Source organism: Danaus plexippus, chromosome 4 (genome assembly GCF_018135715.1).
Source record: "Danaus plexippus chromosome 4, MEX_DaPlex, whole genome shotgun sequence".
Classification (NCBI taxonomy): Eukaryota; Metazoa; Arthropoda; class Insecta; order Lepidoptera; family Nymphalidae; genus Danaus; species Danaus plexippus.
This window is the reverse complement of record NC_083538.1, coordinates 8771380-8786711: the sequence shown is the minus strand read 5'-3', so window position 1 is coordinate 8786711 and position 15332 is coordinate 8771380. Positions and strand designations below refer to the sequence as shown.

The 15332-nt window shown below is 40.1% G+C and overlaps 3 protein-coding genes across 3 annotated transcripts; 2 read left to right on the top strand and 1 right to left on the bottom strand.

The window, feature by feature from the left end:
- Positions 1-60: 60 nt before the first annotated feature.
- LOC133320103 (chromatin assembly factor 1 subunit B-like) lies at positions 61-2997 on the top strand. The gene is made up of 8 exons (XM_061527095.1): positions 61-304; positions 373-603; positions 673-881; positions 1042-1220; positions 1310-1400; positions 1655-1864; positions 2133-2266; positions 2359-2997. The coding sequence occupies exons 1-8, from the start codon at positions 176-178 to the stop codon at positions 2937-2939; spliced, it is 1764 nt and encodes a 587-aa protein (XP_061383079.1). The 5' UTR covers positions 61-175; the 3' UTR covers positions 2940-2997.
- A 480-nt stretch (positions 2998-3477) lies between these two features.
- LOC116768306 (transportin-3) lies at positions 3478-8152 on the bottom strand. The gene is made up of 9 exons (XM_032658991.2): positions 7898-8152; positions 6894-7784; positions 6400-6579; positions 6169-6332; positions 5436-6038; positions 5028-5351; positions 4740-4948; positions 4415-4667; positions 3478-4349 (listed from the first exon to the last, which is right to left on the bottom strand). The coding sequence occupies exons 1-9, from the start codon at positions 8009-8011 to the stop codon at positions 4289-4291; spliced, it is 2799 nt and encodes a 932-aa protein (XP_032514882.1). The 5' UTR covers positions 8012-8152; the 3' UTR covers positions 3478-4288.
- A 997-nt stretch (positions 8153-9149) lies between these two features.
- Positions 9150-10384, top strand: LOC116768707 (peroxiredoxin-5, mitochondrial). Its single transcript, XM_032659500.2, has 3 exons — positions 9150-9334; positions 9400-9666; positions 10057-10384. Exons 1-3 carry the CDS (start codon positions 9230-9232, stop codon positions 10252-10254), a joined length of 570 nt encoding a protein of 189 aa, XP_032515391.1. The 5' UTR covers positions 9150-9229; the 3' UTR covers positions 10255-10384.
- The last annotated feature ends 4948 nt before the right edge of the window (positions 10385-15332 follow it).

Genomic DNA, 15332 nt, shown 5'->3' with positions numbered 1-15332 from the left:
TTAGACTTTAATTTTGGCGGTAAATGTAACTTGTTATCTTCTGACAGATATTTATTTATAAGCAATTTCTGAGTTCTGTGACCTAACTCTCGAAGTTTATTTTATTCTTCAGCATTTTTTTAAAAAGATAATCAGTATTAATATTTATATTGGATAACAACTTATATTTCACAAGATGAAGTTTGCTATACCTGAAATATCATGGCATAACAGAGATCCAGTTTTAAGTGTAGACATTCAGCCCAAAACAAATGCAAGTGAACCACTGCGGTTAGCTACCGGGGGCACAGATTCTCATGTTGTGGTAAATATATGAATCAGATTTGTCATATTTAACTCCAGCACTTGTTTATTTTTTTAATGTGCTTATAGATATGGTATTTATCAAAAACAATTACCGGTTCAGTGAAATTAGAAGTCGCTACTGATCTCACCAGGCATCAAAAAGCCGTTAATGTAGTGAGATGGTCGCCCAATGGTGTCTACTTAGCATCTGGAGATGATGAATCTATCATATTTATATGGAAGCAAAAGACTGAGGAGCCAATAGCACCACCCTTAGAGGGAGAGGAGCAGTATAAAGAGACTTGGGTTATACATAAAGTAAGTAATGTATTTCTTTTAATTTGAAGTTAAGGATCTGTAAATATAATTATTAATACAATTTTTTAGACTTTAAGGGGTCACATGGAGGATGTTCTGGACATCAGTTGGAGTAGTTCATCACTACATTTGGCATCCGGCTCAGTAGACAACAAGCTGATTGTATGGGATGTGGCGAGAGCTCGATCTAGTGGTATTGTCTCTGATCATAAAGGCTTTGTCCAGGGAGTAGCATGGGACCCTCAAGGACAGCTGATAGCCACAGCTAGCTCGGATAGGTATTTATATTTGATAGACAGATCATCAGATTTGTACTTTGTATTTTAAATAAACTTATAAACTATAATGTAACTAATCTCATTATGTGAAAAGAATTGATAATTTCACGAGGCAGATGTGTGGTGCGGAGTCATGTTAAATAACAAAATATATTTTCAGAGTTTTCCGAACATTTGATGTGGGGACTAAGAAAGTGTTGTCTCGTAGCAGTAAGGCTATTCTACCGTTCCCTAAGGAGCATACCCTACATGAAGTGAAGGTCCGCCTCTACCATGACGACACTCTACAGACGTACTACAGGAGATTACATTTCAGTCCCGATGGAATGTTCATTGCTGGTAACATTCTCTTTTTTTAATGTTGGCAAAGACTGACTTGAATGAACCCATGCTACAAGGATGCCACATACATATTTTGTATGTTTCAGCGCCGGCCGGAAGAATAGAACCAGAACAAGGCAAACTGGACATTAAACCAATGAATGCTGTTTACATTTACACTAGACACTCTCTCAAAACGTAAGTCCAGGTTACGCTCGGGCACTCTGTTAAGTTACAAACTGAAATGAAATGCAAAAATATAAATAAAGATTAAATGCCTTCCCAATGATTTTTTCCCACACTTTCAACCAATAACAAAATAATCCTAAATTGATGTAAAAATTGCCTTAGTTATTTCCGACAATTCAATAACACTCGTTCATATGAAAGTCTTCCAAAATTTCCCAATACCTTCTGGCCTGTAACGTTAAAGCACTGTTGTCTACATTCAGTCCTGCGTGTGTGGTTCCGTGTGGAGAGCCGGCGCTGGTGTGCCGCTGGTCGCCCGTGCGTCGTGCGGCGCGGACTTCGCCCCCCGCGCCGTCTGCTTTGCAGCACGCCCCTCGGCTTCTGCTGGCGGTGGCCACGCGGAGATCGCTGCTGTTGTACGACACGCACCAGAAAGCGCCCGTCGCACTCATCTCAAACATACACTACACCAGGTACACAGGTACCTCGCCATCACGGCCGGGAGTATACTGTGATATTAATAAGAAAAATAAAAATAGACTACTTTTACGTCTGTAGTAAACAAGTCTCTTATCCGTAGTGCCAACAACATCTGCAGAAGGTTTTATGCGATAAGTCTAACAAAACTGTTAGATAAATTAAAAATTTCGACAGATACCAAATATTGTTCTATGATGAAGGAACTCTTCTTATCATCATGTTCCTTGTCTCTTTATATTGATGATCATACCCCCGCTTCAGGATCACAGACCTTTCGTGGTCTTCCGACGGCCTGACCCTAGTGGCCTCCAGCACTGACGGTTTCTGCTCCGTCGTCAGTTTCACCGAGGAAGAGCTGGGCGAGGCGCTCACCACCGCGGACGCCGTTAGTGCAGGTACAACCTTCACAGACCTTTACTGGATATAATATGACACTGTGGAGGCACATCACTATTGTTTGGAATAAAATACTTCGATATATCCACAGAGCCGATGGAAACGGAGGAACAGAAACATAACCAAGAAACTCCTAAACAGAGACACGCTGAGGCGAAACCCATAGAAGTCAAGCGGAGGCCGTCCTCGAACAACACCAAAATAGACGCCTACATTAAGTTTAAAACTCCCGAAGATAAGTCTCCGAAGAAGAAGAAGATCGAAAACATTCAGCAGAAGACGCCCGTCAAGATGGACGTCCTCATGGAGACCGCGCTGCCATCCTGGTCTGACAACTCCAGCAACGACCTCATCAGACCCAAGGACACGGAGACCGCGACCCTCGGCGACGAAAATGACGTCACCGTCATAGAGGACAGCGAGGACATCCAGCTGGTCTACGAGGAGACCAAGGACGGCCAGTCGCCCAAGACGGAACCCTCGGAGGAAAAACCTGCTCCCAAGACGATGTCTCCCAAACAATGCGGCACGGCCGACAGCAACTTCCTAATGAAGGCAAAGATCACCGACATCAGGGAGCCGGCGCCGCTCACCGCCGTGCCGAGTCCCAAGGCACCGCGGAGAGTCAGCTTCGTGACGCTGTCGAGTCCTAAGAGCACGAAAAAAAAATAAACTTTGCATATAACAGAGAGGACAAATTTTTTATTATATATAAATAGATACATTATAATTATGTTTTTTTTAAATTCCATCATGTAATTGGTATTACAGTATTGTTGGAGCCCCTACGACTCTTATCTCCACACGGTCTCCATCGACGGACCGAACTGAACGTTGATAACGTCTATGATTGCCTAGCACCAGTCTGACACTCTGTGTTAGGAAATAAATTATACACGATCAGCTGGTGCCAGGCGAGCGTCTTCGACTTGACCTGATCTAAGGCCAGTTGTAATGCAACATGCGACAGGTGGACGGAAAGAGTTGAGGTCTTACTATCACTTAATAAAAGCTGCTGGCTGGGCTAGAGCTAAGATCACTTGGAAAATTCACGAATCCTCGGATATATGTAGGAAACATGTTTATTTACTAAATTATAAGAATTAAGTCACAATAATAGGTGTTTCAGTTGACAGTTAAGAGAACCGTAAACCATTAGTAGCGTTTCGTTCGACTTGAGAGGAGCTGGGGCAGAAATAAAAGCAAGGTATAAAAAGTAAACATTTTAATAAATATTTACAATTCAATGTAGCTTTATCACATTTCAAGTAATGAAAACTTAATCTTTATACAAGGAGTCCGGAAGTGTTCCGGGCCGCGAGCTCACCGGAAACTCATTATTTACAAAGTTACAATGTATTCAATATTTCCATATAATTTATTCTCTCATTCGATACCTGTGATACATTTTTGGTCAATAGAATATTTCAGAAGTAATAATTTTATTTTATCATCATGTATATAAACTATAAGTCCGCGCTACGTCCACGATTCTTTCCAACTTATAACCGACGAGTCTTAGAAGGCCTAGCGTCAAAACGTATAACGTACCTACCTAGGGGGGCTACGGGCGCGCTCCCCCGGCAAGGAGAGGACTCCCCTCGACCGGCGCCTCATTTGATTTCAATTCAATTATAACATCCAGTATCAAGCTGTAGCAGGAGCCGCGCCGTCACTCCAGCGAGACTCGCTAATTCGTTTATTGCTTCCGAGCGATCTCTGAGGGGTGACGTTCATTTGAAGAGACGAGTTCTCGTTTGGGCGCCTCGCTGCCGGCGCGTGTGGGCGTCCACAGCGCCTTCAGATAAACATAGACATCCAGAGACTCGGTGAACAGTATGTGACAAAGCACATGAAAAACGAAGTACTCGGACGAGTACAAGAGTTCCGACGTTCCTTTCAAAGATTCGATTCCTTTTTGTTTCGCATCACTCGTCGGGAAAGATTTGAATATTGTAAACGGGGACCGCGTCGGGCTCAGGCGGCGACGGGTCCGGGGATATCGGTCCGTTGTGGGCCCGTTATCGATAGAGTCGGGCGAAGTCTCGCAGCAGACGAGTCATCTCCTTGCACTTCTCGGCCCTGGAACGAGACACTCATCAGTGAACCGACTCTTGGATATTCGAAACTTTGATCTCGTTCCTTACCTGAGCGCGTACTGATGGAATTGCGCACACTGAATGTCCGTGGGCGCGGGAGGTCGGCGCGGCAAACGTAGCAAACTAGATCGGAGCCAGTCGCTCTCCGCGGCCCCGGTGGGGGCGCGCTGCCACGACAGCAGCTGCAGCAGCACCTCCGCCACGTCCCCAAGCATGTAGGCGTGCAGGTGGAGCGCCGAAGCCTCCAACAGCGCGTACGTCAACGACTCGCCCAGAGCACTCACCGCGCTCACCGCCGCCGCTGAAACGATACCCTTTAACCGTCACGAGGACCCACCAGCAGTGAGACTGGCGGTGGTCCCCAAACACTCACCTTGCACGGGGCTCCTCTCCGCTTCGCCCTTGTTTCTGGCCGCGTTGGCCGTGCGCACCACCTCCAGAAGGAACTTCATGACGGTGCCGTTCGCGTCGCGGTGGTCGAGGGAGCAGGCCGCGGACGCCAGTTGCAGCACGCCCACGAGCGCGCCGCCCTCGCCTCCTCCTCCGCCGCCCACCAGCGCTGCCGGGCAGCGTTGCAGATATCTGTGGATAAGTCCATGAACGGTTTTTGACGAGCTTCCGAAGCGGACGAAAATATGTAAGATATAACAAGAGTCCTCACCGAACGCAGAGTCGGAACAGATCGTCCACTGTGTCCGGGTTGTCCTTGAGCCCGCCGGGCGCCGTGAGGAGGGTGACTGCCCGGGGTAGCAGGTCGTGCAAGAGGCGGGTGAGGGAGGCGGAGGTGGCCGGGCCGTCGTCCGCCAGCGTGTCCGTAATGACGGCCGCCAGGTACAGCAGGCAAGAGTGGGGACACCTCGCGTACAGCACGGGCAGAGCCCTCGCCAGCTCGTCCAGCATCTCCACCGCATGCTTCCCGGTACATCGAACCATGAACCGCACGCAGCGACACGAACGCTCCATGACGCGCCACTCCGTCACGTATCTGAAATGGCGACGAGTTATATACATATACAGCGGGGCGTCTTGGTTACTCTCTAATCGACCGCACCTCCGACACCATACTCACTTGTTCATGATCCTGTGCACGACGGGCCAGGCTTCCTTGAAGGCGGGCAGACAGGGATGCGGCTCGGAGGGCGGCGTGGCCACGTCTACGTCCCGGAACAGCGCCGCCAGTCGGTCCAGCCACAGCATGGGGTCGGCGGTGGTTCCCTTTCGGACTTCCGTCGAGGGAGCCTCCAGCAGGCGGACGAGGCCGGCCAGCTGGACGGCCGTGGCTTCGCTCATGGCTTCCGCAAGTCGATACGGCGGCAGGCGGCCGACCGCTGCGGCCAGGGCGCGCAGTAGCGTGGCGGCGGCGGGCGGCGGGAGCTGCAGCTCGTCGGCCCGACGCACGGCCGTCAGCAGCTGACCGCAGTGCTGGGCGGCGTCGGAGCGACACGCACGGCATATGCTCTGCAGAGCGGCGGCGGCGGCGGGGGCCAGGGCGGGCCGGGGCAGGGCGCGTAGCAGAGCGTCCAGACACGCGGGCAGACAGGCGGGGTGTCGCTGGACCCACTCGCACAGCTCGCCCAGCAGCGCCAGACAAGTGCGGCGGACCGCTTCGTGCGCGCTATCCGGCATCGACAAGATCGCCTCCACTACCTTCGGTACATACTCGTACTCCTCGCTATGAATGGGACTATTGTGAATGTTCCATCATAAATGAAAATTCGTATTCATCAAACATTTTGGGACTTATTCATTAAATGACATTACAGGTCCCACCTCCCGGGTCCCATGCGACCTCTGGTACTCACGGTAGTATATTTTTCCCAACAGCCTGCATTATGAAGAGTGCAGCCTCGGTCTGTTCCCAGGGCAGGTCGGCCTGAAGCACTCCGAACATCTTTCTGAACACTGAGCTAGAGCCCACTATAAATACTACATCTTTGATCAACTCGAACACTTTCACTCGGAATTCCTGAAACAGTGACATATATTTATAAGGGAATTTGAAAAAAAGGAATTGGTTTAATCTTTTTACTTACATAAAACTCGTCCCCTTCTTGTGGCAACTGTGTGAGATCAGGTTCATACTGACAGTGTCTCGCTAAAGCCTCAATGAGCCTCTCGATATGAGGTTTGAAGACATCTGTGAAGGGTTGGTAGTTTTTGTCATAGATCTCCTCCGCTAAACAAATCCAGAGATTGAATGTGATCTCCGCTACCTGTTGATGAGGGTCCAGATTACAGTTGTAGTCAATGTAAAGGTAAGTTTAAGTTTAGCTAGAAATAATGACTCAATAAGAGATGACAGCCTTTCTCAAAATACTTGGAGTGTCTTAGTCAATGGTAACGCTATTGTAAGATGCATTCTCTCTGTTTTTATAAATGGTAATGCTTGTATACGATCTATAAAACACTTCCAGTGAAAAGTTCCGGAAGCATTTAAGACTGAACTGGTTCATGATGAAATGCCTAACAACAGTATCACATAACATTTTGGAATAATACTTCTTTGGTAATATGACAACACACTTACTTCGTAGTCATGATGGCCAACACAGGTCAGAGCTAGCTCCAAAGCCCTCATAGCATAGTGCGGAGTGCCATTGTACGTATTGATAATTATAACATGTAAGAATGTCTCCGCCAGCTCCGTAAACATTCTGGCGTAGTTAGCTGCCTTTTCCTCTTCCTCCTGAGCTACGGCCATATGATAACTTTCCTCTAGGGAGGCCACACTATCAAATAACAATTTTGTAACATCATCATCACAAGTACTGTTCTCTAAACAATGCAGTATAGCACACACACAGTCCGACGCTGCATCATGTAAAATGTTTATAGAATTGTGGTCTTTTAACACTTGTAAGCTGAAGCCTATGACTGCATTCTGCGGCACTTCTTGGATGTTCATGGCTCCCGCTTGTATCCAGGATGTCATACACTTCACTATTTTTAATGCCACATGAGAACTTTGGGAATTATTAATACACTCTTTAAGAAAAAATGATACTATTTGTGAATTTGCTCGCAGCTCTTGTTTGATTTCTTCCCGTCTGTTCTCACCAAGTTTCAGACTGGACGAGTCGGTTTCCTGAGGTAGGACTGTCAATACTTCTAATAATGCAAATTCATTTTTACTTGAGAACAGTTTAATAAGATCATGGACACAATTTTGCCAAGATGTAAGTTGCAGCGCCAAGTCAGCCAGGGCTAGGGACAGTTGAGTGAGGATAGCAGGAGTGACGTCCGAGGATATGCCTTCCAAATGACTGATGAGAGAATCCCTCAGGGAAATCTGAGCCTCCTGTGGCAGCTCTGACAGACTGTGTTGTACTTTTGATCTCATCGTCTGCGCCGCAAAATAACATGATTTTACGTCTTTTTTCTGCTGCAACAGTTGATCTGCTATTTTCCATGAGTGTATCTGCAACGAAAAAACGTGGGTTAAATTTAGGCAATTTGTCAAATGAACAGTTATGAGGCTTGTAAGTTTTAATATTTGTTTAATATATAAAAAACATATAAATACATACTAACCGATTTTTGAACGTCTCCCAACCAAAGTGAAGCCTTTTCTTTTTCTGATGTATTAGGGTTATCATACAAGGCACTGATGGCCTGATAAATAGTTTCCATTGAAGGCGAATCCATAGTTAAAAATTGCAAATTTCTCAGACTCCTGTCAAAATATACGAATGAAAGCCCAACATATTCTACTCCAAATTAATATCAATACAAAATATAATAAAGTGAAAACTGAGAGGAATCAAACAACGTCAAACGACAAACGAACGAATTATTTTTTTTAATAATTTTTACACAGATAAAAAATATATTGCTGAAAAACTTGAAACAATTGTGATTAAGTAAAAGTATATTCACCTTTAAAAATATAAAAAACAACGTTTTTCGGAATCTAGTAAATACTTTATTTAAATATATTCAAAATTCAAAATATTTTAAGTTATTTAAAATTTTAAACTAGTCAGATCTTTTGCGAAATGTGTGTCTTATCTTACTATGAGATGCACCTTAAAATTTTTTTCAAAGCTTTCGCTGCGGGTTTGTCAAGCGACCTCAGTGTTTTGGTATTGAACCCGGTTTTTTAGACACGTGTTCCGTTTTCCGGCATTGAACTTGAAATAGGTGGTCTTATCTTTTTTTATAAAAATTACCCCATATAACTGGGTTATCGAACAAAAAACCTCGACTTGATCTGATATTCAGTTGATGAAATCATCTATGTAGATGAATGTCCTAAGTGGCCAGTCTAGCGTTCAGCTCGCTTGGCTCACTGCACTCAATTAAATCCATTAAAATTAACTGAACCACCTTGTAGTATCTAAAACATTTTTAGTACATTCGTCAAACTTTGAAAAAATTTCTGACATCGTACAGTTATTATGATATTTAACATACTAAATTTATATAACCAGCCTAATAATTTGACTATACCTATAATTCAACTTATGGGCAGATATATAAAGATAACTATTGTCTTATAAACTTGCGGGTCTATATCAGGCTTTATAACAACAAAACATTCAAATTTAATTATTTTAAGTGCTTAGTAAGATTTTATAAATAATCACCATTTTAGTAATCGTAATTTTAGCATTTTTGGAACCATAGGTTATTATTAAATATTTTAAGGACTAAGGCATACATATATTTAATATTTATGTTCTATAAGAAGCTAAATTTTGTTATAATTGTAGTAGTTGCATATAAAAAAGCTCTTAATTTTTCCTTTTTTACTATATTTTTACTCTACAGAACGTAAGTCACTGTCAATATAAGGTGAAGGTTTTATTAGGGAAGTCAATCGATTCAAAGATAAAAAATTAATGAGAAATCAGTCAAATACAAATGTTGCTCACGACCGCGTCAATTATTCGAGGTGTTTCTGCATTAGCGAAACAATCGTCAAGTAGAGCGGTACACACCACTCTTTACGCTATGGCTCCTATTAAGGTAAATATGTAACTTAGGGCTCGAAAACATTATATAATAGGCAAACTAACATTTAAAACATACAGGTCGGTGACAAACTGCCGTCGGTAGATCTGTTTGAAGATTCGCCGGCGAACAAAGTGAATATTTGTGATCTAACGTCGGGTAAGAAGGTTGTTTTGTTCGCGGTGCCCGGCGCCTTCACGCCGGGATGTTCTAAAACGCATTTGCCAGGATACGTGCAGAATGCGGAGAAACTTAAGTCAGAGGGGGTGTCGGAGATCGTCTGCGTATCGGTGAACGATCCCTACGTCATGGCAGCCTGGGGGGCCCAACATAACACAAAAGGAAAGGTACGTCGTTAGTCCGTTCTTAAACTTGTTAAAAATTATCCTTTTTAATTTGGCAATTTAAATTTGTCTCAAAACATGATATAGAATAATTCTAATATTTAAAAAAAACAATGTTACGATACACAAAGTTATAGATTTTATTTTTATACATATATTTCAATAACATTCATTATTGATAAGGTTTGTTTCCAACCCCAAGTATTGCTGACCTTTAACTTGCTTGCATGTTTGATAATATCTTTACATAAATTATAAGACCTTTGTTACATTTGAATTGAAGTCAATATATATGAAATCAAATGAATACTTGCGAAAATCTTAGATCTCATTATATATGAAATCAATTTACTTTAATCATTTTATTGCTATATTTCCCTTTCTTGTCACCAGGTTCGCATGCTAGCTGACCCAAGCGGTAACTTTGTCAAAGCCCTTGACCTCGGAACAAATCTTCCACCGCTGGGAGGTTTACGTTCCAAAAGGTTCTCTATGGTCGTTGATGACAGCAAGGTGGAAGAGCTGAATGTGGAACCTGATGGAACTGGTCTATCCTGCTCCCTCGCCGATAAGATCAAAGTGAAGAAATAATCATACCTATTATTAGAAGTAACGTCCCAATCAGACAATCATTGCATCCTTAACACAATGCCTTATATAGTTGTGGCAGCACCCCTTGTGATATGAGTGTATATATTATATGCCTTTAAACTATTATATATTTTGTTGTTTCATTTACAATCTATTATTCCTACATAAATAATTATATTAAATATTTTAGGTGTAAGCGACATGTTTATGACAGGATGAGGGTTTTTATACTGTGGCATCTGTTATTGGTTTTGAGGGAGGACTTTAACTGGAAAATAGTAATTTTATATTTTGAAAACAATTCTGTAATTTAATTAGTTGTTCAATAATCATTATCAGTATTATATGAATTCTCATTCATATTAAAGTTTCCACTTCATTGGCTGTCTGATAAACTTTCAATAGTTAATGACATTGCACAATCCATTATTTCCTGATGTGACAGTGACAATGCAATCTATTTTTCTAAGTCAGTGATGGTGAACAGCCTTGAACAAAGATGGTGGTGAGTTCTGTTCCTGTATAGATTGTGTTTGCATGACATGTGTCCTGAGGGATTGGTTGTCATGATGCGAATAGTCACGTTTTATTATCACACTGCTCGCCAATGTCAAGTAGTCGAAACCCACACCTTCGGTTTCCTCCCCCGGAAGCTTGCGTTTTGGAATAGACTTCCTGCAGGTGTTTGAAATCTCTTACGTGTTCGTAAGTTTATTTACGCTAGTGACTTTAAATTAAAGCTACACGTAGTTTCATATTCAAGTTTTATGTCGTCAAGTATATTATGGCTTACATAATATGTTTATTACGTTGCGAGTTACGTTCACTAACAATGAGTGGACTAAATACGATGGGCCCGTCGCTATAACTACTTCTGTTATAAGGATAATCCAGCCCTTTTTTGAAAAATCTAAGAAGCTATGAATTTAGTTGTCCAAATGTAACTCGGTGTGAGAAGGTTGACCTTGGCTGGCTTCGATGTACATTATGGCGGATGGAAAATAACAGGCCACGCTTGGTGACGCAAAATTATGTCCTTGTTAGAGGTGTAACTGGTTAATACTAGGATATAACTGGATTCGTTATATTGAAAGCAGACCTATATATTTAATTAAATCTTCCACTGCCTTCTCTTTTGAAACATTACCGGAGATCCATCGATCTTTCTTCTAACTATCGCTCAATACACTCCGAAGAATATCGAGTACATGTAAGGTGTTCCCACTGCGCCGGAACTTTTCAGTTATTTCATCACAAGTTGAGAATTTAGTTAGATTATGAGCATTTGACACGTTCCATGAGGACACTACGTTTTTCGTTGGAAGATACTTGGACCCTCGCAGGTGACGTTACTAAAATAATTAAACAACTTAAATAGTTTTTTGCATCGCGGCTTACTGAAATAATGGTGAAATACCTAATGCTTAAAATATAACAGATAGGGCAAGCAGGAGCAATTTCCAGAAATGGCAAGAGAGTCCCGAATATTAGTAACTTTTCTTTGCCTCTTGCCACAGGTATATTGCAACCAGGTATTATCTGTAAGCGCTTTTTAAGTTTTTAACGCCCCAGATAAATTCTAGTCATTCGCCATGTTAGAATTGCTACCAGTCTACTTAATAATATTTATGGACTTTGATTTGGTCATAACTTGATATTTTTAAAGATAAGAGAACTCTTCTGAGGAAACTATGAACCTATCGTAATTTAAATTCTGTTTGTAGTCTTTCTTGAATTCATATTTTTTTTAACACTAGGATGATGTATATTTCCCTTACTCTTTATATTTCGAAATTAATTTAATTATTTCCCAAAGTCTAGGAGCAGAGGCTTGCTCTAGCAAAAAGTACGTAATGACTTTCTTACAACATGTTTATTTTCTGTTGACTTCGGTATAAACAGTAAGATTATTTAATTACAATTCTTTGTACCATTAGAGTTTAGACAAAATATTTCAAAGAAAACTAAGGACTAGAAACAAAATAACACATTTTTAATAGTATTTTTTTATATAAGTTCGTTCCTCTGTATTTGATTAGACATTTTTCATTACTTTAACATCAAAATCCGGTGTTGATTTAATAAATTTCCTTTAAACAACAAAAATTCACAAGTTATCGAGAATAGATGATATGTAATGTTTCAACAGAAAATACAGAGCCGGTATGTCCTTCACAATATTGATTAAAAGCCTTTTCTGTTTCATTACATATTAATGATATAAATACCGTTTGAAACTCCGTCTTGCTGAATCATGAAGACAACAAACATGTTCCTTACTTTCTCTTTATTCTTTGAAACCTCGACTGTGTTTATGGTCTATGGTATGGTATGGTATGGTGTATGGACTGTGTTTATGGTCCTCCTGCTCCTGAATTGATCGTACGTGTTGATATAACCTACTGAAGATGATTTAGAAAATATAATCTATTCTGTTTCTTGTGTAAGATTACACTTCAATCTTATACGAGGCTTTTACTTGAAAGAAGCTTTATTATTTCAATTAATATACCTCGACGTGAAGGATTCATCTTCTTTTGAAGACTTGAATTGTAATAATTTTATTATTTGAGGTAATATTTAACATAAGAATTCTTTGGCACGATTGGTATAATGTCTTTTTTTTGTATCTGATGTCTTTGTAAAAAATATCTTTAAAACAAACAAACATATTAAAATCTTTAAAGTGTAATTGAATTCGGACAGAATTAGGCACACACAAAATAGTAAGTGATTGCCTGCCACAAAAATATCAAAAGATTAGAACAAACTACAAATTTTTGGATTAACGGTAGATCTTTAAAGCCAGGAAGTATTACCTTCTAATAGATTGGGGAACAAGTTGATATTTCTCATAAATTTATTTCTTTATATATAATTTTTTTGATAGGTATATTTAGTTAATAATTTTTAAAATGAAAAATCAAATCTTCTCTCATGTATTTCGAAACAAAGTTATTGTGAATAGTTCTGTTAGCAATAAATACCCATTGATTAGCTTAAAATTAAATAAGAATATCTATAATTTTCAAGGGTAAACATTTAAATAAAACTATGATTACGGAAAATGATTTTTTAATGCGAGATTTTTCTTTTAACTAGGTACTGTTGCTAGTTTTTGTTATTCCAGTGTATATTAACAAGCCACAGATACAATCAAGTTTCTATACACCATCTTTTTGTAAAGGAATAATAGTTACTCTTAATTGTCTCAAGAATTGGCTCACTTTTTGTGTGGTTTATATATTCAATATTGTTTCAATGGAAGGTGGAAGTCTTGGTTAAAGTATTGCTTATTCCATCAGAAATTCCTTTCACATGCGGTGACAATATGGCAGGTTGTCTTCCCACTGTGAGTAGCTTAAGATGGTTTTTTGGATATCGGCAAGGCACGGGCAGGTTGCTGAGGTTTAGCAACGCAAAGGTGTTGGGCCCTCTGATACAGATACTTGCCAGCGGTCGTAGAATGACTAGGGCGGTGTGAGTTTACTAATTTATTTTTTCAATGTTTCTGTTATTACAAAACTTCGTTACTTCCTTTTTATTATTTTAAAACTTTCAAGTTATGATATAGATATATCAATCTATAAAAATATATAGTCGTTGAACTTGAACAGGGAATCTTATAGATGTTTCGATGTTTAATCCTCAAAATTAATTTAGAACAATCTCTTTAACTATATAATAGTATTTTTCTTATCAAGCACAGTTTTATTAAATCTTGGCATGCAAAACGACCTTAATAAAAATATGACCTTAACGAAATGAAGTTATCAGAATTGTTATTGAGGTGAGCACACGAAAAAAAGTTTGACATCGAATGTATAATTAAAGTAATATGAACGATCACGATCGCTGAACACGAAATTGTTGATCGCATTAAATAAAAAGAATTATATCAGTAAGAAAAATATTGACTTTTGCTATCACAGATATTGATGTAAAACAAAAAAACCTTTTGGAGTCTTTTATTTTCACTTTTTAAATCAGGCCGAATGTGATACTACGTGCAGCGGACGCAAATCTATATATATAAAAGAAAGTCGTGTTAGTTACTCCACTTATAACTCAAGAACGGCTGAACCGATTTAGCTGAAAATTGGCAGGGAGGTAGTTTAGAGCCAGGAGAAGGACATAGGATACTTTTTATTCCGTTCGACAGCATTCCCGTGTGACTTGACATGAAACGTCAGTCACTATAAAACGTGGTATAATAACAAAAAAGAAATATACTATAAAATAAAGTCCCCCGCGCTGTCTGTCTGTCTGTTCGCGATAAACTGAAAAAATACTGCATCAATTATTTTACAGTTTAACAGTTTTCACCACTCAATAGCGTGATTCTCGAGGAAGGTTTTAGTATATAATTTGTTAAGTTTTTGTATCTATTTGTATGTACATTAACGATATTTGTTGAAGCACGAGAACTTCGCTGGATCGTACTCTTCGATTATCGTTGGATCGTGATAGGCATCACGTTTAAAAACAAACAGAAACGCCCGAAGATAAACAGGTCCGCATGAGTAACGACCATATACGGCATAGACATTTAAGAAATGCTTCACAAAATAATTGCAGTGGAACGCAAAAAACTACTACTAATGTTGCCATATCACACGCTACTTCTTAACAAAATTTGTTCATTTCTTCACAGGATCACGTCATTAATGTTGTATACAAAGAAATATTGTATTTTTTTTATATTAACAAACTATTATTAACATCAAAATATAATATTGTTTCGTTTAAACTTAAAATATGTTAAACAAGAAAGATGATGAAAAATTTGTTTGTCTTGATTTTACTTAAAAAATAAGTAGTCAACCAACTTTACGGAAAAAAGGGTATTTTATATATTTTTAAAGAGCCCGTGCAAAGCCGGGTCGGGCACCTAGTTATTAAATAAAAACTACGAAGGACTTGATATTTTGACAGCCGCACGTACTTTGAAACTGAATCTAGTTATATGTATAAATCTTTATTATGATCATAACATTATGCTACTGCCCTTTGTTTCAAAAAACTTATTGATAAGAGAGGTTTTAGTTTAGTCTCAAGTTTAATGGACATGTAGCACC

Bases quoted from the DNA above. Each gene is read 5' to 3' on its own strand.
- LOC133320103 (XM_061527095.1), top strand. From the start codon at position 176: ATGAAGTTTGCTATACCTGAAATATCATGGCATAACAGAGATCCAGTT. The intron at 604-672 runs GTAAGTAATGTA...ACAATTTTTTAG, and splicing joins AGACTTGGGTTATACATAAA to ACTTTAAGGGGTCACATGGA. The intron at 1,221-1,309 runs GTAACATTCTCT...TGTATGTTTCAG, and splicing joins CGATGGAATGTTCATTGCTG to CGCCGGCCGGAAGAATAGAA.
- LOC116768306 (XM_032658991.2), bottom strand. From the start codon at position 8,011: ATGGATTCGCCTTCAATGGAAACTATTTATCAGGCCATCAGTGCCTTG. The intron at 7,785-7,897 runs GTTAGTATGTAT...TTTTCGTTGCAG, and splicing joins TGGGAGACGTTCAAAAATCG to ATACACTCATGGAAAATAGC. The intron at 6,039-6,168 runs GTGAGTACCAGA...TCCCATTCATAG, and splicing joins GTTGGGAAAAATATACTACC to CGAGGAGTACGAGTATGTAC.
- LOC116768707 (XM_032659500.2), top strand. From the start codon at position 9,230: ATGTTGCTCACGACCGCGTCAATTATTCGAGGTGTTTCTGCATTAGCG. The intron at 9,335-9,399 runs GTAAATATGTAA...TAAAACATACAG, and splicing joins ACGCTATGGCTCCTATTAAG to GTCGGTGACAAACTGCCGTC. The intron at 9,667-10,056 runs GTACGTCGTTAG...TCTTGTCACCAG, and splicing joins AACATAACACAAAAGGAAAG to GTTCGCATGCTAGCTGACCC.